The 25,207-nt window shown below is 36.4% G+C and overlaps 4 protein-coding genes across 6 annotated transcripts; 2 read left to right on the top strand and 2 right to left on the bottom strand.

The window, feature by feature from the left end:
• Positions 4,863-8,542, top strand: LOC18790083 (homeobox protein knotted-1-like 3). 3 transcript variants are annotated; one of them, XM_007222068.2, is made up of 6 exons: positions 4,863-6,055; positions 6,904-7,024; positions 7,106-7,299; positions 7,373-7,504; positions 7,764-7,900; positions 7,987-8,542. In XM_007222068.2, exons 1-6 carry the CDS (start codon positions 5,333-5,335, stop codon positions 7,988-7,990), a joined length of 1,311 nt encoding a protein of 436 aa, XP_007222130.1. In that variant the 5' UTR covers positions 4,863-5,332; the 3' UTR covers positions 7,991-8,542. The 3 variants fall into 3 exon arrangements, with proteins under 3 accessions (XP_007222130.1, XP_020409919.1, XP_007222132.1); XM_020554330.1 differs by having other exon boundaries at positions 7,976-8,542; XM_007222070.2 differs by having other exon boundaries at positions 7,979-8,171.
• LOC18790282 lies at positions 8,731-9,507 on the bottom strand. Its single transcript, XM_007223596.2, has one exon. The coding sequence runs from the start codon at positions 9,443-9,445 to the stop codon at positions 8,981-8,983; it is 465 nt and encodes a 154-aa protein (XP_007223658.1). The 5' UTR covers positions 9,446-9,507; the 3' UTR covers positions 8,731-8,980.
• Positions 12,767-14,502, bottom strand: LOC18788279. Its single transcript, XM_020555836.1, has one exon. It carries the CDS (start codon positions 14,172-14,174, stop codon positions 13,281-13,283), a length of 894 nt encoding a protein of 297 aa, XP_020411425.1. The 5' UTR covers positions 14,175-14,502; the 3' UTR covers positions 12,767-13,280.
• Positions 18,039-24,094, top strand: LOC18788589 (neurochondrin). The gene is made up of 19 exons (XM_020562273.1): positions 18,039-18,145; positions 18,238-18,427; positions 18,558-18,720; positions 18,898-19,034; positions 19,291-19,394; positions 19,520-19,615; positions 19,844-19,937; positions 20,111-20,231; positions 20,376-20,575; positions 20,861-20,952; positions 21,020-21,075; positions 21,472-21,561; positions 21,663-21,762; positions 21,928-22,032; positions 22,114-22,186; positions 22,905-23,068; positions 23,336-23,390; positions 23,537-23,636; positions 23,774-24,094. The coding sequence occupies exons 1-18, from the start codon at positions 18,143-18,145 to the stop codon at positions 23,590-23,592; spliced, it is 1,899 nt and encodes a 632-aa protein (XP_020417862.1). The 5' UTR covers positions 18,039-18,142; the 3' UTR covers positions 23,593-23,636; positions 23,774-24,094.

The raw sequence follows: 25,207 nt of genomic DNA, 5'->3' as shown, positions 1-25,207 counted from the left end.
AGGAAAACATATTTTCATGCGTTTATGAGTAATTGTCAGTTGTATATTTGTGTGAATTCTATTGTGAAATTCACATTAGACGACTAATAATCACTCACACACATGTATACAGTTGTCTCTACAAAACTCTTGCTTATGTGCTTGCAACTTATTTTGTGTTCACAATTATCATAAGCTAATGGTACGAGTATAGTTTAGTGATGTTTTTTTTTTTTTTTTTCATTTTCAAAATACTCATCCTACTACCCATATGTTTTTGTATTCTTTTTAACACAAATATTTAGTCGACCAAGCCATTAATATTGAGAAATACCCTTTATTCCAAACGAAAACTTTGAGCTTTATAAATTTGAATGTCGGTGGAAAATGATTAATGAAAATTATATATATGCATATGATCCCTTAAAATTATTATTATTATTATGAACCAACTCCCAAGTCATGATCAACAAAGCAATGAATAGGAATTTGGTGATTGCAGGTACACTCGATTGATTTTTTTTGGGTGCCACAACAGAAAAAGGATGGTGATTAAGATCTCTAATCCAAGGATTAGGTGTCACCAGCAAAAGAAACTTCTATTAACAAATCTGCTTAATCCCCAACTAATGTTGGCGTTGTTGGGTTGATGCCAAAAAGAGAAATAGTGCCTTCTTCTTTTGCTTTCTCTTTTTGCCAAACCAAACACAAATAGTATCTGACAAGCGATTGAGATTGAGGTCTAGACATAAAATAAAAATTATTATTATTATTATAATTAAAATAAAATTAAGAAATGACATATGAATAATGAATATAAAAGGCACGCATGGCTTGGAACAGCGACTGACTCTTTGAGATGCGACAAGAGCCGTCTTAGCTGGGTTTCATATTGGTAAAATTGTCCCATTCATATGACCCCCTACTTTTACTTTTTTTAAACCGTGATAGTTTTCGTTTTCAATTCGAGTCTAATTAAAGTGCATAGACTAATACACATACTAATCATCTAATCAATGATTTATGTTAACAATTTTTTGTCAAATATGTCAGACTTTCTGACTGGAGAAGATTTGTCTTTCCAATTAGTTTGTGACAAAAACATTGGACTATAATCTCATAGGTTAGACAATTTGACGTATTATGTTATTGTGTCGTGAATAATTACAATTGATTTTGAGAATTAATGGATAGATATGAAGTTCTTAGTCTGATTATATATAATATCATATCTCAAGATTAAAACCCTAAAAGTATATTTTTATACAAATAATATTGGGAACATCTGCCCTCAAATACTTGAATTACAAATCTCTTACATCTAGAAGTAGATTTTACTACTAAAAAGAGGTACCGTTTACGAACCCGCTATAATCAAATGGTTTAATTCATACCTAAGTCAAAACCCTAGAAGTAATTTACTCATTCATCGACCTTTCAACTAAGAATATTTGAGAATGGAAGAGTAGAGTGTAGGTAATTCAATACTAATTAAGATGGTTGAGAAGGCAAGACAATGAGGTAAATGTAGGACCATATGTACATACATGGCTCTTATTTTAAATCATAATATTGTAAAGTATTAGGAAATCAAAGTCATACTTGACATTAAATTTCTACCAGTCCTTATCCAAAGCCAAGACCGTATGCCATAGAATATACTTTCTTCTTTTGTCGCTTCAGAATTATAAAATAGGTTTAGGGTCTAATTGTTTTTTAATCATCTCGAGGCTTTATCTTAACTAGTATAAGATTATGTCCCATAAAGTGAAGGTACGTACGTAGGAACCGCACAATATCTATCTATATATAGAATTATGAGCTTAAAAGATGGTAGCAAGGGATAGAACAAAGGATATCTATCTTCATTTTTTTTTTCAAATTAAATAAATAATTTTAAAATGGGTAAGAACCATATGATATGATAATATTAGTAGTGGGTGCAAACAGAAGCACCCATTCATTGATTTTGCTGATTTTTTTTCCTGTTGATCTGAGATTAATTTTAATTAAATCACTAGAATGTAAATTGTGTTGTTTGTCAAAGAAATAGAAATAAAATTGACAAGGAGCTTATAACTCAAGTAATTAAGTAGTTATTCCTGCAACCGAGGTCGTATGTTCGAATCACTTATATTTAAAATGAATAAAATTGAGAGATTGTAGGGGTGAAAAAGAAAAATGAGGACAAGTATTCGTTCTGTACAACAATAATGTAGTAAAGTTGTATGATAAGATTAAAACACTTGAATTGAATCATTACATCTTCAATTTGGTTTGGTGAAACGAGGATGTTGAACGTATATTTAAACATATTTCCGCTATTGGCTGTCCCTCTATAATTAAATGGACAAATTTAGAGCCTGTTTGATAACCATTTCAAATTTTTTTATTTTGTGCCATAATATAAAGGAAAAAAAAGAGTTAGAATGGAAATGAGAATGAGAGTGGAGATTAGACTGATAGGAAAGATACGAGTGAGAGATGGGAGAGAGGAGTGATGAGAGTGGAAGATGAGAGAGAGGAGTAACAAAAGTGAAAACAAAATTTAAAATTTGAAATCTATTTGAAATTATTTTCACATTTGTTACTTCTCCCTCCCATCCTCCCATCTCATCCTCACTTCCATTATAGCTCTTATTTTCCTTTATATCATAGCACAAAAAACAAAAAACAAAAATCAAACTGGCCTTTAGAAAGTAAATTTCAGCTCAAGTTGTAATTGTGTATAAATAGCTGACTCTATATAGAGTTCAAATTTTGGGATTTCCGCAAACAAAATATAACAGTAAATAAATTTAAAATTGAAAAAATATTTAATAAAAATGAAAAATACAAAGAGCAACTAGGTAGGGGACCATTTGCCTTTTAGTTTTATTAGCCATGTAGGTGAACAGTTCGCCATAAACGCCACACACAGCAGCACCCGCTCTCCCCCCAAGTGGGCCCTCACCGTTTTTATTTTGTATTTTTTTTAGAACCCTTTTCCTAATCTTGCCATTTTGGGGCCCACCGGGCTCGAAAGTGGGGACCGCATCCCACAAAGGGGACCACATCTCGAATTGATTTAGCCGGCGGCTGTCAGAGAAGTCAAAAATTCTCACTGGTCCCGCTTCTCACAGCACGCCACGTGTAAGGTTGCGATTCTCTCGTTTTGGCGCGTGCTTGGTGCGGGTCCCATCGCCGTGGTCCAAGCGAGCAGCGCACGACGCGTGTCGAGGCGTCGTTTTCCCGCGAGTGCCGGAGAGAGGAGCGACGTAATTCATGGTCCCGACTCCCCTCCTTCTACGATCCTCGGCTCCTCTTCTCCCCTTCACCGGCCGTAGCCGGTAGCCAGTAGCCAGTAAGCCTGTGATTATACGGTGCCGTTTTGAGCAATACATCGCCTTTGTGGTTGGATGGTCCAGATTGGTAGTTGGCCACGCTAGCTAGGGTGACGTGGACGGCACGCTCCAAGAGTTGTGGGATACTATTACTAATCAGTACAAATATAAACTAATAAGGGCGTTTTCTAGATACAGTTTGTGTACTTTCGTAATTGGGAAGTTGCTTTTACATGCATATGGTAGTGGAGTGAGAGGAGGGAGTGTTAAAATTGCTTTTTCTATAATCCAAATTGTTTTGGCATCAAAATATTCGAGTATGACGATCACGTGTGAGTAACTTTGGGGTGGTGAGTGTGTCCTCTCACAAAACCACTTTAATTTTGCTATTGATTGAGAGGGTTGAAATGTTTTATATGGTTCTACTTTGATGCAATTGTTACCATTTTAGGATTGTGTAGGCAACTTCTTTAGCTAAATTAGTCTCCCCATGCCTCATCTTCATCTAATCCAAAATTTAATCACGATATTACCGGTCACAATTTTGGATTAAGCTGCATTTACTTAGAGTATTATTTCGTGTTTAAGCTCCGTTCTAATTGTAATAACTATTTGATTATGTTAAACCTTTTTTTTTTTTTTTGTAAGGATTAATATTCTGTATCATTCTAGACAAATATCTAATTCAATTCTAATAGTTCATCTAATTTCAAATCGCATACGATTTATGGATGTTTAAAAAGTCTACGCAAATGGACAAAACTTTATCATCTTTATTTATTGGGGTTTCATACAAAAGTAAACATCATATCAGTGATTATTAAATTAATCCCCCATCAACGATAATAATATGCCAAGATTTTCATTGAGTTATTTTACTTTTTGTTCTTTTTTTCCTATGCTAACTTCTGGTTGTGAATTTTTTTTTAAATTAAAAATAAAGTAATGCTATACTTAACACATTTTTATCTCATATTTTTGTACTAAATGATGTGGCATATTCATATCATATGTCACATTAATTAAATCAATAAAATATATTTTAATAAATGAATAAAAAGTATTAATCATATTAATTAACTGATGTGGCATGTACATATCAGCTGCCACATCATGTAATATAAAAATGTGGTAAGACTAGTATTATTCTCATAAAGTGAAAGGTGGATTGATAATAACTGCCCGAATAGTCCGTTAAAAAAAAAAAACCTACCCGAATAGTAAATCTCATATATTATGTTAAATGGGGGAAAAAAATATAATAAGTGGTCTTATAAAATTTCACTCAATCAAACCCAAACATTTTGCTTCTTAATTAAAGAAATCTTTGCTACCCTTAATTAGATTCAAAATACCATTATTTTTCTTTGTAAAGAAATTAAAATACCATTATATTCTAAAATCAACTATTTGATCCGAATTTTCTATTCTTTCAACTCCTATATCATATTGTGAAATAATAATAATAAAATATTCGTTTAATAGTAATAGGGGACCCTTGGGCTCCTTGGCTCCTTAATTAATATTAAAACCTGCCACAAAATCCCACCATTTTTTTTCTTGCTAAAGCAGTTTCTCGAGCTCATTTTGCTTGCCTGAAAACCACTCTGTCCAAAAACCTCTCTCTGTCTAAACAGCTCCTCAATTTCCTCATATACGTTTTTGGTACCATCCCATATATAAGCTCTCAAAGCTTTAACTAAACCCTTTCAATATCTCTCTCCCCAAAACTCAAAAAAGCTCGCATCTCTCTCTCTCTCTCTCTCTCTCTCTCTCTCTCTAAGTTTCTACACACACACCGTGTAGTTTCTCTACACAGAGAGATAGATATAATCAAATCCAGCCATATATCTTTGTCTTGTCTCTCTCTCCTATCTTCTCAGACTCTCAGAAAGCTTCTAAATTTTCATATCCATGTCCTCAGAATCATCTTCTACAATTGCTCCTTTTTAATTTGTAAAACACAGAGAAACAGAGTGTCCTCTGTCTCTGTCTCTGCAATTACTTTAATACTCAGCTGATCGTCGATCATGGCATACCACAACCACCTCTCCCAGCAGGACCTTCCTCTCCACCACTTCACAGACCAAACCCAACAACAGCATCAGCCATTTCAATCCGACCAACACGACCCGAACTCCAAGCCCACGGAGCCCCACCACCCATTTCAGCCCGCCCCAAATTGGCTCAACACCGCCCTCCTCCGCAACTACACCAACGCAGACGCCAACAATAACCACAACAACAGCCCAAACAACAACGGCGGCGGCGGCGCTTCCAATTTCCTCAACCTCCACGTCACCGCCTCCGACTCCACCACCTCCCAGGCCTCCAACCAATGGCTCTCACAGCCCCACCGCCCCATCCTCCACCGCAACCATAGCGACGTCATCGATGACGTCACCGCCGTCGCGGGCGACTCCATGATTGCCGCCACCATCTCCCACGACTCCGCCGACCTCAAGCCCGACAGCAGCCTCAACAAGACAGACATCGTCGTGGAGAGCGGCGGCGGCGGCGGAGACGGCGGAATGATCAACTGGCAGAACGCAAGGCACAAGGCGGAGATTCTGGCACACCCGCTGTACGAGCCGCTGCTGTCGGCACACGTGGCGTGCCTGCGGATCGCCACGCCGGTGGACCAGCTGCCGAGGATCGACGCCCAGCTGGCTCAGTCGCAGAATGTGGTGGCTAAGTACTCGGCTTTGGGCCACGGCATGGTGGGCGATGATAAGGAGCTTGATCAGTTCATGGTATGCCTTTTTTTTTTTTTTGATTGCTTGTGTGAATTTGTGATGACTTAATTTGCTGACTTGTGTCTCTCGGCTTTGAATTGTTAATGAGTCATCAAATTTGGCCAATCGACTATAAAGAATATTTTAAAAATTGGAACAATTATTAAGCATCATAATTTCAATCAGAACACAAATTAGTAAGATTATAGTAGGACAGACGAATTTTAGTATTTACAAATTCTGCACTTTGGAAATGAGAAATTTTTCTTCAATTTTGGGTAGAGTTAACGAGAATCGAGAAATTTTGTTCTGTGTTGCACGAAAGAAATTTTGATTGTCAAAAAACGCTTTTAAGAATTTTAGAATCAGTTTCAAACAGATCCTAAGTATTGCGGTTAAGTTTAAATTGTTGAATTTAAAACAAAAAAGTTATGGGATTTAATTTTCAAGATGGGTTGGAGATGGTGGCACAAGGGAAGGACTTGGCATGGTTGAAATGTTTCTGGCCATGAGAAGAAATAATGAGATTCCTGAAGATTTTGAAAAAATAGGGGTATAGGGATCTGAAAAAGCTTTAAGGCTACAAGATATGGACAGTGGTGGTGCTGACAGATATAATTTAAACATAATAAAAGCGAGTCTCGAGTGACACAACCCCAGCTTTTTATAACAAAAGAAAAAAATAAACATGCGGGAAGACAAAAGCTGATATTCATACCACAACAAGACAACTCTTGCTCTCTGCAAAGTCATTTGCTGATGTTCTTCACTTGATCCTTAAGCTTAAACCCAATTACCATAATTAACAATATGTTAACTTAATTTTGATAGTTTCTGATTGTTTCTGCTTGTTGATGATTTTATAGAGGCATTATGTTTTGTTGCTTTGTTCTTTTAAAGAACAACTGCAACAACATGTCCGGGTGCATGCCATGGAAGCAGTGATGGCTTGCTGGGAGATTGAGCAATCACTACAAAGCTTAACAGGTAATGTTTTTTTATGTAATGGTAGTGATCATGGCTCTTGAGCACCGAAGTTTTAGTTTCTTATACAAACTGGATGAACAGGAGTTTCCCCCGGTGAAGGCACGGGTGCTACGATGTCTGATGATGAAGACGACCAAGTCGACAGCGATGCAAACTTGTTTGATGGAAGCATGGAGGGTCATGACAGCATGGGATTCGGCCCTCTTATCCCGACAGAGAGCGAAAGGTCGTTGATGGAGCGTGTGAGGCAAGAGTTGAAGCATGAGCTGAAGCAGGTGACAAAATGGAATTGTTGAGTGTAAATCTGTTGCATTTCCTCTGTTACCAATCTAAGCAAACTTTTCACAGGGTTACAAGGAGAAAATCGTAGACATACGGGAGGAAATTTTGCGCAAGAGACGAGCTGGAAAGCTTCCTGGTGACACCACCTCTGTGCTAAAAGCTTGGTGGCAATCACATTCAAAGTGGCCATATCCAACTGTAAGTATAGGTTAATGAGAAGCTCTTTGAGTTTGCATGCTTATGATTTGAAAGTCTTTTGGTTTTCCTGCCATGCTTGTAGGCTTGTGGGAGTCTTTAGAATACTTACTTAAAGATGAACACATATAAACAGGTTTAAATGTAAAATTGTAGCCTAGCCTACAAGCTGAAACTGCTTTGGCAATCCTTTAGTAAGCCAACTGCATTCACATTTTGCCCTTCGATACCTAACTACCATGGTTTTCATATAAATTTTCAGGAGGAAGACAAGGCTAGGTTGGTACAGGAAACTGGTTTGCAATTAAAGCAGATAAACAATTGGTTCATCAATCAGAGGAAGAGGAACTGGCACAGCAATCCTTCAACTTCCACAGTTTTGAAGAGCAAACGTAAAAGGTATATTCATTGAACCTTGCATTCTTCTGAACTTTAAATTTCTCATGAGCGTCCCACCAACCTTAATTCAAAAAGAAGTAATGCAGGTGAAAACAGCAGTGATCGATTCGGATGAATGGAGAAAAGGAAACGAGAGCCATTCCTGGAATGATTATTTGTTCATGCTTCCACTACATCCGTAATTTCAACATAGAAACTGTGATAGCATAGGACTTCATGGAAGAAGACAACAGGGTTGAAGTGAAAGAATCGTATTTTGATTCTACAGAAAGAAAAAGGCTAACACTGATTATGAGATTGGGATGATAAACTGAATATGAGCCATTATACAGGTATGCTCAAAGGCTGCAGGTGGATCAAATGCATGTAGTATCATATATCATTAGGAGTTCAGTATTTAGGAATTATGTTACTGAATCTGAATTGGATAGTCCACTGGAGGGCTTACAATTTTTTGTTTATGATCTTCATGTCTGTGAATAAGAAAAGTGGGGTTGTGGTGGGTGTACAGTGCAATGACCTGAGCATGGTTCCTTACATACATCACACTGGTGATTAAATTAAATTATAGCTTTTCTTTATGGCATTTTGTTGTAGAGATGAATTTGTAGTAAATAAAGGTATGTAAATTTTTAAAGTGGCCTCGTTGACGCTCTTTCGTACAACCAGATGGCATGGATCATGCTGCTTCATGTTTCAATTTCTTTTGATTGTGTTGTGAAGTGACTCGGTATATAATGGTGCAGAGGTATGTGCAAAAACCATGCACCAATTTCTCTAGATGGCATTGGTTTGGAGAAGCTGAGGCAACTACCACAGAAATCAGATAACAGAACATAACAAGAAACAGAACTTTAGAAAATATGCCCAGAGAATTATACACAAGAAGTATCATAAAACAATCAAGTACTGGCAAAATATAGCTGTTCATAAATTTGTCAGAAACAGATCAAATGAAAGAGTGAATAATAAACAATCTCTATAAACAAACAAGTAGCTCATTTTAATCTATACGTGAAACACATATAAAACTGTGCAAGAGCAACAACAGCAAACATGAGGACAGGGAGTGTTAGCAAATCAGAACTTGGCATTGTTCATCCCTGGACAAGATGCATATCCGGCATTCGAAAAATGAAGATAAGAATTACCCTCTATTTCCCTGTCAAACCCCCCATCGTCGAAATTAAGCGCATAGCTTTGCAGATCATACTGAAATTGCACCCTTCTTTTCTTGTAAATTGTACTGAAGGAGCGGATGAAATTCTTCCACTTTGGTCCTGCCAAAACCTCCGAAAACTCTCGTACTTTCTTCGCATTCTCCACCAACCAATTTTCTTTTACTTGATCTCCTCCTTGTTGTTGCAGTAGATATCTCTGTGTTCCAATGTTGCTTCTTCCACGCAGTGCTCTAAAATAAAATCCCCATAAACAACCACAAGAAGAAGATGGAGCTATTTCTTCCTCATCAAAGTCATCATAACTCTCTTCCGGTGGTGTAGAAACTTCGTGAATTGAGGCCAATTTCTCAGGTGGGTTTGCCATATGGGGACTGAGAATTTGAGATCAAAGATGTGATTAATGCAAAAGGGGATGATCAAAATGAAGAGAAATGTGAGTCTTTTTATTGATATTTAATTAATAATTAAACACCTGCCCTCCAACCACGTAAGTGCTAGCTAGCTATGAGCTTGAGCTTGAGCTTGAAGCTTTCTTTTTAATGTCTTTAATTTTTTTGACAGATCAGAGAGATTCAATCATTGAGTATCTTCTGGGTCGGTCTTCTTGTGTGCCGGCCATTGCCAATCGCCACTTTGCCATTTGCCAACACCCCATTTGCAGCTGTGACTTGCATGGCATCTGTTAGTTGACAGTTAAAAACACCAAACTGCTATTTTGTTTTCTACAAGAGATCAATGCTACTGATAAATATCTTAGAAATAGTGGTTCTCCAACAGAAAGCTTTATATTGATTGTTAATATGCTCTGTCTTGTACTTGATTTCTTCGTACTTGCCACTAATTGTTTAATTTCTCTTTTACCTGTTACTCATTGTTAACCCTCCATTTGAATCAAGGAATTAAAAATTGCATAGAATTATAAAATGACAGAATTTAAATCTACATCGGTTTAAATTTTTAGCAATTAATAATTTCAATGTTTGGATTTATGTATGTCGAATTTTGTAAATGGCAGAAATTACAGTGAAAAACGAATTTTGGCTCAATAGAAATTCCAAAATGACGCCTCTTTTGGAGGAAATTAAACTTGAGAATCTCGATCCCTAATTTCCACGATTTTTTCCGCTTGTCATTTATTAAGTTTCATCCTTAAGTTGCTAAAAAAATGGAAATACTAATTTCTTCTCTTCAATTCCCGACTTTTAGCTAAATTCCGAGTTATTTTCCTCCATCCAAACATAGGATAATGTCAATAAAATAAACAAAAATTAAACAATTTGCTCATTTTAGACTACGTTTTAGGCACCATTTCTACTCTTAAGAGTTTTTGTAGAAGCACTTTTGTTTAAAGAACGTCAATTTTTTATATATTAAATATCCAAATTTTTTGAAATGATTCTTGAAGACTCACCTATAAAGCGCATTTGTGACTCCAAAGCACTTATAATTTTTTTTTCTCCAACACTATTAGAAGCGCTTAGCATTTTCAAAAGTACTCCCAAATAGCCCGAAAACAAAAATAATCAAATTAAAATAAATAAAAGAAATTTGAAATTGACCCAATTTGGACTCAAATCAAGAGATTATCTTCTAAAATTTATTGGGAGCTTTAGTAATATACCCAAAATAGAGGCTGAAATTTATAAATAAAAAAAATAAAAAAAACCCATATGGAATACAATTTAGAAACATACCCAAAAAATATTTACTACATAAGAAATAAGTACTGAAGTTCCTATAAATTACATGATTGCCACCAAAAAAACCCAAAACAAGCATAGCAAGCTCGAAGTACATTGTTAATACCATATCATAAAAGTACATTGTTAATACCATGTCATAGAAGTATATTGTTAATACCATTTTATACAAAAAACTCAACCAAAAAAAAAAAAAAAACCCCCAAAAAAGCCCAACAAGACATCTGATATCCTTTGCAGAAACCACCTCCAATTGTCCACAGTTTCACCAGAAACAATTACAAAGGCAAAAGGAAATACATCTACAAGAAAAACAAAGTACAATGTTAATGCTATGTCATAGAACTATCTTCCTAGTAAAAATCACATTCTGCATATCATAAACTTCAAGTGCACAACTATATATAGAGCAAAATATAGAGTATGCTTTGTTACTGAAAATATGTTAATATTATGTTATAGAAGTACACTGTTAATAGTATGTCATAGAAGTAGGGGTGGCAATTTCGGATACGACCCGATACACGACTCGAAACCCGCACAAGAAATTAGCGGGTTCAACCCGCACGATAAAAAAACGGGTCAATTTCGGGTCAACCCGTTCTGACCCGTTTAATAAACGGGTGGGTTTCGGGTCAACCCGCTAACCCGCTATAATACCTATCTAACCCGTTTATTAAACAGGTCGTGTCACGGGTCGTGTCAACCCGTGTACAACCCGTCAACCCGTCTCTTCTCCTCTTTTTTTTTTTTTTTCCTCTCTTCAGTTTTTTTTTCCCTCTCTTCAGTTTTTTTCCTTCTTTCTTCTCTTCTCTCTTTTTTTTTCCTCTCTTTTCCTTTCCTCTTCTCTCTTTTTTTCTTCTCCTCTCTTTTTTTTTTCCTCTCTTCAGTTTTTTTTTTTCCTTCTTTCTTCTCTTCTCTCTTTTTTTTTTCCTCTCTTTTCCTTTCCTCTTCTCTCTTTTTTTTTTCCTTCTCTTCAGTTTTCTCTCATCTCTCTTTTTTCTTTCTTACTTTCCTTCAATCTTCTCTCCTCTCTCTCTCTCTCTCTCTCTCTCTCTCTCTCTCTCTCTCTCTCTCTCTCTCTCTATTTTTTTCTTTCTTTAGCTTCTCTCTTCTCTCCTCTCTCTATCTTTTTTTTTCTTTCTTTTCCTTATATTTTCTCTACTCTCTCTGTTTTTTTTTAATTAAAATTTTTTCGGTTGTGAGTTTTGTAACATGCATGTTATTCTTTATGAACCCGTTACACGACTCGAAACCCGCACGATAAAAGACGACCCGAACCCGACACGACACGTTTATTAAATGGGTTGGGTTCGGGTTGAGCATTCTTGACACGTTTATTATCCCGACACGACACGAACCCGACACGACACGACCCATTGCCAGCCCTACATAGAAGTCAACTCAGTTGCAGAATAACAACTGTTCATACTACTTATTGGATGTTAACAACTACATCATAGAAGAAAATTTCAGCGATGGAAAATTCTCGAAACCATCGGCCAATCTTTGTACCAAAGAACCAACACACATAAGGGAACATTTTTTGTTTTGACCTCAGCCAAAAAGTGGCTAGAAAAGGCTCAATCACGGTCAAACCGATGAAAAATCTATGGGCGTTTATATCAAACTCTCAAAAGCTAAAATTGATTCCAAATAACTATACTATCAACAAGAGCATGAGGAGAGGATCAAAATCCATACATGGATCGACGACAACGATTGTCGGAGCCGCCGAAAACGGCGTCAAAAAACTCGAAACCCTCAAAGGTTTCTAGAGCTCGCGACAGCGCAGTTAGGCTGGGTTGGGCTCAAGCGTGGTTCGCTAGCCTCCTCTAGTCATTTTCCACTCGGTCACGCATCTAGCCATGGCCGGAGCACCAATATTGCTAGCCAAAACTGGCCAGCCTGCTTTTCGCGAAGGGAGAGAGACGAGACAAATAGAAAGAGTTGGGGGGAGGAGAGAGACGAGCCATATTTTTTTAATATGAATTCAACATCAAAGGGTAAACTTGAAAATCAAATATTAAGTAAACCCAAAAAAAAGATAGCTGGCAATAATAAAGTGTATTTATAAAGTCAATTTCATGTAGGTTTTTCTATGATTGTATAGCTAAAAATGGTTTCTTTATAGTTATCTCAAATTTATTTAACTAAAGAATAAAATAAATATAATATAAAAGTTTAGAGGACGAGTTCATGGCCTCATCAGCCCAGATTATAAAATTGAAGAGAAATGGGCTTTATAATATATTTCCTTCATTGGCTTGCTTGTGCTTGCCTTGGGCAATGTGGGGCAACATTTGTTTCCATCGGCCGGACCAATAAGCGTCTGCCCCGACAGTCCCTTTCCCCATTTTTTTCGTCTCTTTCCCTTTCTGGAAGCTCAAAAGTAAAAATATTTTCACAATCCCGTTTGCGGAGCCCAAGCACATGATGACAATGACACACTGGCCTGATCATACGAGCATATAAATACAAAGCAACCGCATTTGAGCTTCAGCTAAACGCAGCAATCTCTGGACGCAAAGTCGAACACTTGGCAGGCGGAGGAGCCCCCGCCGCCGCCGCCGCCGCCGCCGCCGCCGCCGTCATCTTCGACGCCGATGGCTGGGCCAGCAGTCCGCCGAACCTCCTGTGAGAGATAAGCTCGTCGTCTCGGTTCACATCGTCCTCGAAATTCATCGCGTAGCTCGACGGCTCGTAGCTGAAGTCGACCGAAGTCGACGAGTGCCGGCTCCTCCCACGCCTCCTTGAAGCGACGCCGCCTGCTTGGCTCGTCGTCCCCTTGCTCTCCGCCTTCGCAACAAAGCACTCCTGGTTCTCCAGAATTTCGTCGAGCTGGTTGGGGCTGGTCTTTTTCTCGTGCGACGTCGTAGGGATGGACGAGGCCGAGAGCCGAGCGGAGAAGGGAAGCTGATCGTCGGCGCGGCTGGTGTCATCTTCGAAGTTGAGGGCGTAGCTGGAGGGATCGTAACTGAAGTCGGCGGAGCCGTGGCAGCGCCGCCCTCTTCCGGGCCTTGCTCCGCCACTGATCTTGGAGATGAGGTTCAAGCACCGGTCTTTGATCTCCGGCAACGGCGACCGAGACCTGCTGCAGTTGTTGCAGTAGTCGCCCTCGCTCTGGAGAACGTCGAAGGGGTGATTGCTCATGCTGGAGAAGCAGGCCGGGAGGCAAATCGACCTGGATTGGCGCTTGTGGTGGAGAGTGCTCGTCGGAGATTGAGATCGATATCCCTGGTTCGACATTGAATTGAATTGGAGTGCAATTTTCTTTTCTTTTCTTTTGGTTTTTCTCGGAAAACAAACAAACAGGATTTTGAATTTCGGTTGATGGAGAGGGGTAGCGGGTAGTGAGGTATTTATAGGTTGAGGGTTGAGTGGTAGCGGCATTTGCGGTCTGGGAAGGTAGCTGGAACAAGCGGAGAAGCCGTGGATCGTGCGTGGTTCTTAGCGGGTTTTGCTTATTTGCTTATTAAATTATTTAAAAATATATATATGAATTATCTTTAATTTTGAACTTTTATTTTATTTTTGGGTGTAAAAGCCGCGTTTTGGAGAACTGGTGGAGTCGGGGAGTTACCTTGTATTTGTTATGTATCTGGCTTTTTTGCCTTTTTATTAGTCTCTAAACTTAGAAAACCATTGTGTAAGCATAGTTGTATTTGAATATGGGTTTTAAAAAAGAAGAGACAAACTAATTATGGGTTTAGATGTTTAAATATGTCAAACTTACGTTCTAAGAATGCATTATTTTGAATAAAGCAAATATTAGAAAGATCATATTTACAACTTTACAACCCGTGTTATGTAACGATAAAATTACGTCAAATTATTATAGTAAGTTGTTAATATGTATACTGAAGTTTATGATATAGTTGTTAAATATGAAAGAGGGTTTATAGGTTGATTTACCAAGCTGATTAAACAAAATATATTAGGTAGGAGACCAAAAGAAAGAAATAAGAAATGTGAATTGACTGGTTTATGAGAAACCAAGGACTGGTTTTCTTAGGGGAGTCAGCCTCTTAAAACCTTATCTTATCTACTAATCATATCCACCCGAATGTGGCCAAAAGCACATGATCCACATATTTTGTCTTATATGGTTTTGGCCCTTTTTCGATCATGTGCATGCATGAGCATGAAGGTCATCGCTTAATGCCAGGTGTTGGGATGTGATTTGTGGATATTATATTCAATGGATAAGCAATGAATAAATTATCAGCGCCACATGCCATGAAAGTGGAGGTGATACCTCTTATTTTCTTGAGGCTCTTAGCTCATAACTTGCCGGCAGTTCAGCCGTCCAAGTATGGTTGATCATTAGATCAAACGCGAATTTGCTTGTATTCTAGTGTGGAACATACTTGCTAGTCCTAGAGATGCAAAGGATAGCACAATAAAAAAAAAAAAAGAGTATAGTTGAAAAGGGCTTTAACTCTTATAGCATCTTAGCATAAATAGTATTAGGTTTGAACTCTCATAGCATCTTAGCACTGTGTGAGAAAACCCCCTTCTTCTTCCTAAGAGCATTCCATCCATTTATCATGGCAAAAGGCAAGGGGAGGCAAGAGTTGTTACTATTAACATAAATAGTGTCTGCCACAGCAATTTTTTTATTGGTTTTCCATCCATTGCTATGGCAACCACTATTCACATGAGATATGAGCAGAAGAATTTGTATAGACTTTTGGTGTGGGAAGTGAAGAATATGGCTAGGTATTTATTTTTTTAAAAAATTTCTAAAATTCTTGGTCTTTTTTCTTTCGTTTTTCAAATTTTTTGTTATTTAAATTGACTGCTGACATCACATTGGGTTAGCTTGCCCAGGTTGGTGGAGCTCAGCTCTTGCTTTGGCAAGACTTGGGCCTCGGAAATACATTTGGGGGCTTGGTGGGCCTCTTGCTCTGGTCGGTGCCTTCGAGTTGAAATGCTCTAAGGTTGGCAAAAAAAAAAAAGAAGGAGAGATTTACTATTATACTAAATATAGGAGCCCAATTTATTAAAAAAACCTCAGAAATAGACTTTAGAAACACACCTAAAATTCATTTACAACATAACAAAAAGACTTTTAACTTCTTTTAAATTACAAAACTGCCATTGATTTCTTAAAACAACCCAACCCCAAAACCTCAAAAAAAACTCAAAACACTCAATAAGGCATCAAAATAATTTTATAATCAAAATTAAATTCAATAAGGCTAGCTGTCCTTTTTTGGGTTTTTTTAATGAAAATTAAATGGTATAGAATTTATTTATATTATTAATACTAAGAATGAATATATGACTAAATATCTCAAGTAATCTACCATACAGTAACTGGCATTAGTTGTATTTTTTTGGGATCCTTTTGAAGTCTTTCTTATGGACCTTTTTGAAGGATACTTTGGTCCTTTTGACGTCTTTGTTATGGCCCATTACGTCGTGCAGGCCTAGTCCAATCAAGGATGATTCAGTACAAGGTACTGTAGAAAGCAGCTATACTATTTGAAAAAATAAAAACTAAACACACCGAGTAATGCCACGCGACTGTACCCTCTCTTTCTTTCTTTTTTTGGGTTAAAAAGGAACCCCTAGCAATTAGCGCCACGTATTAAAATACATATAATCAAGTGGTTATATTATTTTTTTAAAACAAAATCGTAGTATTATAGCATGACTACACTATTTAAATAAATTATATTTAAATAGTATAGCTGCACGGTTATACTATTTAATAGATAAAAAATTAAGAAAAAAGCACCCTTCTAGTTGCATTAGTTTATATTTTATAGATATTAATTTGCTAGTTTCATTTCAACATATCCAAAGCAAAACAGACATTAATCGGCCACTACATAATATTTTAATATATATAAATTGTATTCAATAATATGTGAGAATTATTTGTATAATATGTGAATTTTGTGTCTTATTGAAAATTTTGTAAAAAATAAGTGTATTGAACATGAGAAATACGTATGTACATGTGCAATCCGAGTATTGTAAGTTTACTTTTTTTTTAAAAATTGAATTTTATCGAGTCTTTAAGACATGTACAGAACACATATGTATTATTAAAAAATATATACGTACGTGTATAATAGAGTATTAAATGTGAAAGTACTAAATTCTGTATACGGGTATAACTCTGGAAAAGTAAAATATTAAAAGGGGACAATAGAGACTCGGATAATGGCCTAATAATAATAGATAATGCTATAAACTACTTTTATCGATAAACGAAAATCAGGGGAAAAAGTTTAAAAGAAAAAAAGGATCCAAATATATATAAAAGATATATAAAGCGTATAGCCGTTCGGCTATACTACTTATTGAAGACAATTAAAAAAAACGTACAGCCGCACGGCTATACTATTTAAAAAAAACAAATTAAGTAATCGAGTTATTTTTAAAGAATACAGAGTAGCCGCACAGCGCTAGACGCCACATGTCAAAAGGGTCCAGCCGAACGGCTATACTAGTTTTAAAAAAAATTAAAAAACATCGGGTAAAGCCATGTGACTGTACTGTTTTTTTTAAAAAGGACACCCGATTGATCTGGCGCCACGTATCAAAATACGTATAGCGGGGCGGCTATACTGATGAAAGGCCATCAGTACAGCCGCACGGCTATACTATTTTTAAAAAATAAATTAAAAAGGCAGCGAGTATTAAGGCTAGGGGTGGGCACGGTTCGGTTTGGACCGGTTTTTGCCTCAAATTAGAACCGATCTGGTACTATTCATCCAGTTTGATTCGGTTCGATTTTAATAAAAAAAATTCAAAAACTGTCCGGATCGGTTTGAACCGATTTCTGTCCGGTTCTGGTTCCGGTTCGATTTTGAACCGGATTATAAAAATTGTTTTTTAAAATTATTTTTTAATACAATTCTCAACTGAAATATTTTTTTTTTACTTGAAAATTAACAAATTATTCAATTTCATATAAAAAATAAATATTAAAGTGAGAAAAGAGAGATATTTTGACATTGAACTTGGATAAATATTATGTTTTTTTTAGTAAAATTAAAAATAAAGCATTAAATATAAATATATATTGAAATTATATATTTTTTTAATTTCACCGGTTCGGTTCGGTCTGGTTCAGTTTTTGAAGACATGGAACCGAATTCGAAATCGGTCCAAACCGGTTCGATTCGGTTTTTGATCGGTTTTTGACTTTTTAGTCAACTCGGTTTTTTTTCGATTTAGTTCGATGCGATTCGGCTCGAATTTCCGATTTGCCAGTTTGAGTGCCCGCCCCTAATTAAGGCGAGACCGGAAGCCTCCCGAAGTTCAAAAAACCCTCCAAAAATCTCCAGTGTTTTTTTCTGGTTTCCATTTCGGCCATCAAGCTTCTCCGCTTTCAATCTCTCATGGTAACCAAGCTAATCCCTCTATTCATCTCTCTGTCGCTCTATTTCTATCTCTCTCACCCTCTCAAATTTCTTCATGTCTCTCTCTATTTCAGGAGCCCCAGCAAGGCAAACAGTCTCCGCCGCTCGAAGACTGCTTGAAGCTGTTGAAGGGCGAGAGAGACGAGCAGCGACTCGCCGGCCTTCTTCTCGTCACCAAGTTTTTCAAAGGCGATGACTTATCCTCTCTCCAAACCATTTACAATGCCGTCGGCGTCGGCTTTCTCGATCGTTTGTTCAGGACTGGTAACACTACAAACTCTTTTTTGTTAAATTATCACTTGCTGTCAAATTTTTGCAAATTAGAAGTAAATTCGAAGTAAATTTCGATCTTTAATGATGAAGCATAAGTGGAATTTTGGTTTTGTTTGGTTAGGGATGGGAAAAGGAAGCATTAGTAGCAGTGGAAGTGAAAATCGCGATGCATATTTGCAGTTATCTGTTACTGTTCTTGCTGCATTCTGTCATGTTCTGGAAATTGCTGCTTCAAACGACATGGTTTCGAAGATTCCACTGGTACTGGAAGTTTTATCCACAGAGTAAGGTTCTTATATTGGATTGGGTGCTAGCTTGGTGTTATATTATATTCCAAATGGATTCATGATCAACATTTAATATGACATTGATTTCTGAATGACTTTGTTGTTTAGGTACTTTGGTTATTGCTGATTTTCATTTCTTAATTAACCGTATCATTTTATTTGGCGAGAATACAGGCCAGGATCAGCTGTTCTTGAAGAATGCTATGAATTTCTGTATTTGGTGTCTACAGCTTCCGAAGACGGAATCATGACATTTTACACTTCAGGGGGCATGAATATGCTGGCTTCTCATATGTCCATTTTCCCAGACGGTAATTATTTTTATCTCCTACTGGACTTGCTCAAAAACCCTATAGGAATCTTGATGATCTGTTATTGCATGCTACAACTATTACATTATGGAAATGGGGGCAACTGTAAAGTATGTGTCATTGGTGATATTTATCCGCTATACTGTTAGTATTTTTTTCTCCATTTTGATAAGAAAACAGTTTTCCTTGGTGATTTATGAGATTACTTCATCAGTCTCAAGCTACAAAGGACTGATGAGATGAAAAACTTGTACAGGTTCTCATCAGATGGAGCTTTCTATGAAACTCGTGCAATTGATACTAAATAAACTGTCTCTTGAAATCATTAACCAAGACTACGTTCCAGAGCTCTCAAAGATTGTGAGTTCAGTTTCTAGATATACTTTTAATTTACTATTCTTTAATATTGAATTTTTTTAACTCCTTCATTTTGTAGTCTTTCTGAAGTGGTATATGATCTTTAAGTTATTTCTGTTTTAATTTAGGTGGCTGCAATAACAAGACAATTTGCTGTCTTGCATAATGCTGTGAAATTTGATGCGCTCCACCTACTGTCTGCCATCCTCGCATCAAAATATTCGGTATGCAATCATTGTGCATCTTTCTTTTCCAGAAAAAAAGTTATTTGTTGAACATTCTAACTTAATTGATGAATGGTTTTTTCAAGTTTGATTGTTGGACAAAATAAGGTCTTTTAGGTTCAATTAAATTACGTGGTGCAAAGTTTCTCCGTTGTCTTTTGTAATCCTTAACTATGCCTTATGTGCTGTTGATATCAGTAGTTTTAAAACTAGTTATGGTATTTTCAGGCACCACTTTATGATTCTCTTCGTGTACTACCAGAAAAAGATTTGCCAAATTATATGCGTGATGGTATTGCGGCCATTCTACAAAACCGTGTTGGTATGTTGAACTAATTGTTTTCAATATTTTGGCATTTGGCATTCTCCGCAGTTTTTTTTTTAATAAAAATTTTAGCTGGACTTACTATTTTTTTCTTCCCCTGTTAATTTTATTTCTTAAAGGAATGAAAGTTGGAGGCTTATTGATGTTATTTTCTTGTCATTTAATGGCAGCACCTACTGAAAAGCTTCAGGCACTTATACTGGCTGATTCTATGATGACAATATTCGGGGAACGATGGTTAATAGGTCATATCAACTTACCTGGCGTGAAGGAGCCTATTCCAGCTGACAGGTCTGCTTTGCCTGGTGATGGTTTTTTAAGCCATCTGCAAAATCTATATATACATGTCTGCATGCCCAAGTGTGGAGTATCTTTATGTGTATAGATTTTATTGGGCGGGCCTGACTCTCCATTCTTGGGCCTTAAAATTTTCAGGTGCTTAGTGCTTGTGCTGGAGCAATCAAGGGTTGAAGTTGCGGTTCTCCTTAATGAGCTTGCCCAGCTGAAAGATGAAGCATCCAAAAGGTCTTCAGCCCCTGCAGAGACAATTGTTTCAAAGAAACGGGATGTGGCTATTGCCTTTTCCTTGCTTGAAAAGATAATTAGCTTAATATCAAATGCCAGCGAAAATGAAGGTATGTCATATTTGCCAGATTTGCATGCTTGGGAGTTCTGTCAATATCTAAAGTTTTTGAGGAAAACAATCGTAATCTTCTCATTATTCTGTTATAGGATTCTGAACTATGAAGCATGGGAATGTGTGTGAAACATTATTTTTAAAGTTTCTCTGCCTTTTATATATAGTAATTTCTTCAGTTTTCTCTCCTCTTACTTTTGTTGAATTGCAAGAGAGCTGTTTATACAGTATATATTTTCTCTTGTTGCAGACAATGATGTTAATAATCTCTGTGCAATTTCAGGGGACATTATTGATGAAAATACTTTCATGAAGGTGATTAAGGGCCTTAATGAGACAATTGGTGTAGTTCTAGAGTATTTACAAGATGCAAAGGTAAGTGTATTGATTTGGTGGCATTAGAGATTACTTTCTATTCTCTAACCACATTATGATGCTACAGGAACATGGACAGAGGAAGGGAGATGATCTTCTTGCTTCAGTGCGGATTATTGGGAGGTATTATTGCATCTATCAGTTAATATATTGGCGAAATTCATGGAGAACATAGGCAACATTATTTTGTTAAATTTTTTATTTGGAAAACATCTGGTACTGATATCAGAGGTCGCTATACTTCTGCACATATGTATGTTCACATTTGAATGCTGAGCTTTAAAATAATGTTAATATTAGTACTGTCCAATTGAAACAAACAACCAAGAAAGTTCAGTCTAAGCTTTGAGAGTTATGGCATTCATGTTGGATCCATTCTGGGGCAGTTATTGGGTTCTGCCTATACATGTTATGAGGACCCATTTAGTATTTGTCTCTGATCAAGACAAATTCCTGTCCTTAATTAATTGATCTATGGATCAGCAATGATGTACTGTTGAGCTAATATTTGTGTTTCAGCTATCTTGCAGAAACACCCGTTGCATGCAAAGAGAAAGTTAGAGAACTTTTAGAGTATATGCTTTCCATTGAAGGTGAAGATGAGCCAAGGTATATGAACTCTGAATAGTTATTGTCTAATAGGCGGATAAACTTTAGGGGTTTATAATCTCGGAAAATGATCTTTATCTATATTATTGTCTAAATGACAGCCCCTTCTACTCTATATGCTTTTTGCTTCCTTTGCTGTGCCAAATGACAATGGAGATTGAAGGATGTATAGCTTTGATTTCTTGTGGAGGCCATATTTCTGTAAGTCTCTCAATTTTATCCTATATAAAATCCTTGCTCTTTACTTTTTTCCATTTTGCTATTTTTATTTTGTGTAATGGCCTAACAAGCATATTCAAGTAGTCTCGAATTTTTTATATTTTTTATATTGTAAGTCTACAAAAGCAATTCAGCAGCGTATTGCAGGTTGTTGATTGCCTTGTAAAATTGATTGGGCCACATGGTTATATGGTCAAGGATAATGGCTGCATCTTTTTGGCATGTGACACAATCTTGAATCTTCTTTTAAAGGTAGGGTAATCATCATTTTATACCAATATATTACATATTATACGCAACTTATGAACATCTTCTGTTTCTTTTCATAAATAGAAAGAGCAATTGCGAATCCCATTGGATGATTCAACTCTTGTTAATCTATTGAAAGCATTGGCATATTGGACAGGTACTATTTTATTGACTTCCTTTACCTTTAATACGTAAATCAGATATCCTTTGGTTTCCATACTACTCTAGTGGTATTGTCGTTTTTGTAACATTAACAATGTTGATACCTTGTGCCTTTGGTGTTGCATTAAGATCATATTGGATAGGTATCCAGTTCATCTTTTGAAAGCATTAAGTTTTGGAGAGAGAGTACCCCATTTTTTTTTCATCTCATGAAATTAGTTAACATTTTGGAGAGTACCCCTTTTACTCTCAACTCTTAAACCTGATATGTGATTTCAGGAGCAAAAGACTTGATAAATCCAGAAAAATAGAACCAAAAAACCTTTTTTTTCTTCTTGAAAACCAAAAAAACGTTGGAAACATATTTTTGTCTTGGAATTAGAAACCCTCAATCTCAAATATATTTTTCTTCTGCCAAACTGTCTTAATTTCACTTTCTTGTTAAGTATTTCTGTCTTTGGAGTTTGATTCATTTTTTATCTTTGGGTTAACTGATTCCCTACTTTTAAGGGGTTGTTTATTTGTTTCAAGTAGTTCATTATCAGTGGTGGGCCCATTTTGTTGTTTCAACGTTGATAGTGAGCTTAGAGCTGTATTTTCAGCATCCATTTCCATTATTCGTGTGCTCTAACCTCCTATATTTTCAGCTTTCTTTCATGCAAAAGAAATATCATTAGGTCTGCATCTTAATAATTCTTGAACACTGATTTCAGAGGGTATAAATGACCCGTCAACTATTATGATGGCTTCAAGCATATGCGCACTGCTATTTGATTTTACATCAGAGAAGGCTCTTCTTAAGCATCCTAACTTTGATGTCAGCACTCTTGATAGTTTGTCTCGGCTCATTGCAAGAAGTCTGGCTTCATGGGGACAGGTATACTGCATGATGTGATATGATTTGCATATTATGTATACATATATGTACACAATATATATGTATATTTATATGTATGTGTACATGTTTGAGATAGAGACTGAGGCAGTTAGGCCTCCAACTTCTGGCCAGTAGTAGGATGGTTTTTGGACATTGTAAATAAGGCACATTCTTATTTCTCATTGAACAAGAGTTTTTAATTGTTGTAGCCAAATTGAAGTGTGCTTGGATCTTACCACTCTGTTTACGTTGTCAACTTCATTGTAGGGTATGTCCGATGCTGCTAAATCAGAAATGGATCTTCTTGAGATTGTAACGCAAGGTTTGTTTCTTCGGAACTTTTTGAAAATTTACTCATCTGTTCTTGCGGGCGGGGGATAAATTTTTTAGTATCATCATCCTTGAAGCAAGAATTCTCTCCCTTATATATTTTAAGAAGCCTGATTTTTACTTCTCTACGTGTTGCAGGATATTCTCAATGGGTGGATCGGTTCCCTCGTGTAAGGGAAACCGTTGAGAGATAGCGTGATCCTTCAGTGAAATCTTGATCTTCAAGTTTACTAATATGGTTAGCAACAATACTTTAGTAGTTCATTCATTTATTGTTTGATGCTTTTATTTTTATAAATTAGAAATTTCATAGATGAGAAGCTCTATAAAATGGGGGAATTAGTTTTATTGACGTTTCTCCTTTGTTGAACTCAGTCAGATCAGATGGATGATGAAAATGGGGAAGGGGATTTAACCTTGTTTTGCAATCAAATGGGCCAGCCGAAGGATAACCACGTCATGCTTATCTCAGCTTCCTCTCTCACCCCCCCAAAATCGATGGCTTGCTCACTTGTTTTTGCGAGTTGCATGTATCAATTTCCTCTGTATGCCTTCAATTTATAAAGTTAGGATTTTTGTATATGTTCAATTAATTATAACTTATAAGTAGTGTTTTGTTTGCCTTATAAAGTTAAATAATAATAAAAAGTTGCGATTTTTATATATATTAAATAAATACAAGTTAGTACTTACACATGTGCTTAGTTTTTGTTATAGCCGCAACAATTTCTTTAATAAAATGGCATTACAAGAACATAGTGCCATCCATAAAGAGCTCTGGTAAACAATAAACACAACTATTGCAAGACAATGAGAAAAAAAAAAAATTCTGAGTGCTTAGTTAATACGTAATGCTTGAGTTTCTTTTAAGGCTATATCCGAGTTCCTCAACTTTAAAAAAAAAAAAATTGAAGTTAGATGTGTGTGGCTCTATTAAGCTAATCTGCCTTCTGTGGCAAAATTTATGGACCAAGAGGTGACATCACATACCAAAGATTCTAGTGGATCATTTAGTTCGTGACTCTCCCATACTTATTTATGGCTGTTGGGGGCTGCAAAGCATTCCCAGACTTCTCGATGTTGATGTTGGGTCACTGTCAGTAACATTCTCTTAAACTCGAGGGATTACTAAGAGTATTTTCACTCGTTTGTTATGGTAAAGGGTAAGGAATGTAAGGGTTGTTACTATTTATATAAATAGTGTCAGCTATTATAAAAGGTAAAGTGTTTTTTTATCAATTGTCATGGCAAATGACAATTACTATTCACTTTAAATTTTTCTATTTTTTATTTATACATAAGTGATTAATTTTGATAGAGTTTATAATTTTAGTGTGGGAAATAAAGAATAGAGTTAAGTATTTATAAATATAAAAATATAAAAATTGAAAATTCTGATTTTTTTTTTTCAATTTTTTTAATTATTTTAATTGACCGCTGATGTCACTAGGCAGTAACACGGATTAGATTTGTATGTGGACTTGGTTGGCTTGTTGGGACCCACCATTTGCCTGGATTGATTTGACCCGCTGGAATTGCAATTTGGGGCTCAGTTACCCTTTTGCCCGGACCAGCCTCAAGCGCTGAAAGTGCTCTAAGTGCACTTAACTACTGATTTTTTTGTATTTTTCCGAGGCACTTAACTACTGATTAGTAATGCATAAAAAATAGAATTATTTAAATATAAAAAAACCCTTTGTATAGCACGTTGACTTTACTTATCCATTCGGGGAGCTTCTCCAATAATAAAGATTTTTCATAAGAATTAGTTAAGGAATTCTATAATTTTAGGCATTCACTAGATATGTT

Source organism: Prunus persica, chromosome G1 (genome assembly GCF_000346465.2).
Source record: "Prunus persica cultivar Lovell chromosome G1, Prunus_persica_NCBIv2, whole genome shotgun sequence".
NCBI classification, from domain to species: domain Eukaryota; kingdom Viridiplantae; phylum Streptophyta; class Magnoliopsida; order Rosales; family Rosaceae; genus Prunus; species Prunus persica.
Note: the sequence above shows the minus strand (reverse complement) of the source record. Positions and strands in the feature narration are given on the sequence as shown.

Bases quoted from the DNA above. Each gene is read 5' to 3' on its own strand.
- LOC18790282 (XM_007223596.2), bottom strand. From the start codon at position 9,445: ATGGCAAACCCACCTGAGAAATTGGCCTCAATTCACGAAGTTTCTACA.
- LOC18788279 (XM_020555836.1), bottom strand. From the start codon at position 14,174: ATGCCGCTACCACTCAACCCTCAACCTATAAATACCTCACTACCCGCT.
- LOC18788589 (XM_020562273.1), top strand. The intron at 19,616-19,843 runs GTATGCAATCAT...TGGTATTTTCAG, and splicing joins TCCTCGCATCAAAATATTCG to GCACCACTTTATGATTCTCT. The intron at 20,953-21,019 runs GTAAGTGTATTG...ATGATGCTACAG, and splicing joins AGTATTTACAAGATGCAAAG to GAACATGGACAGAGGAAGGG.
- LOC18790083 (XM_020554330.1), top strand. From the start codon at position 5,333: ATGGCATACCACAACCACCTCTCCCAGCAGGACCTTCCTCTCCACCAC. The intron at 7,025-7,105 runs GTAATGTTTTTT...CTGGATGAACAG, and splicing joins ATCACTACAAAGCTTAACAG to GAGTTTCCCCCGGTGAAGGC. The intron at 7,300-7,372 runs GTGACAAAATGG...AACTTTTCACAG, and splicing joins TGAAGCATGAGCTGAAGCAG to GGTTACAAGGAGAAAATCGT.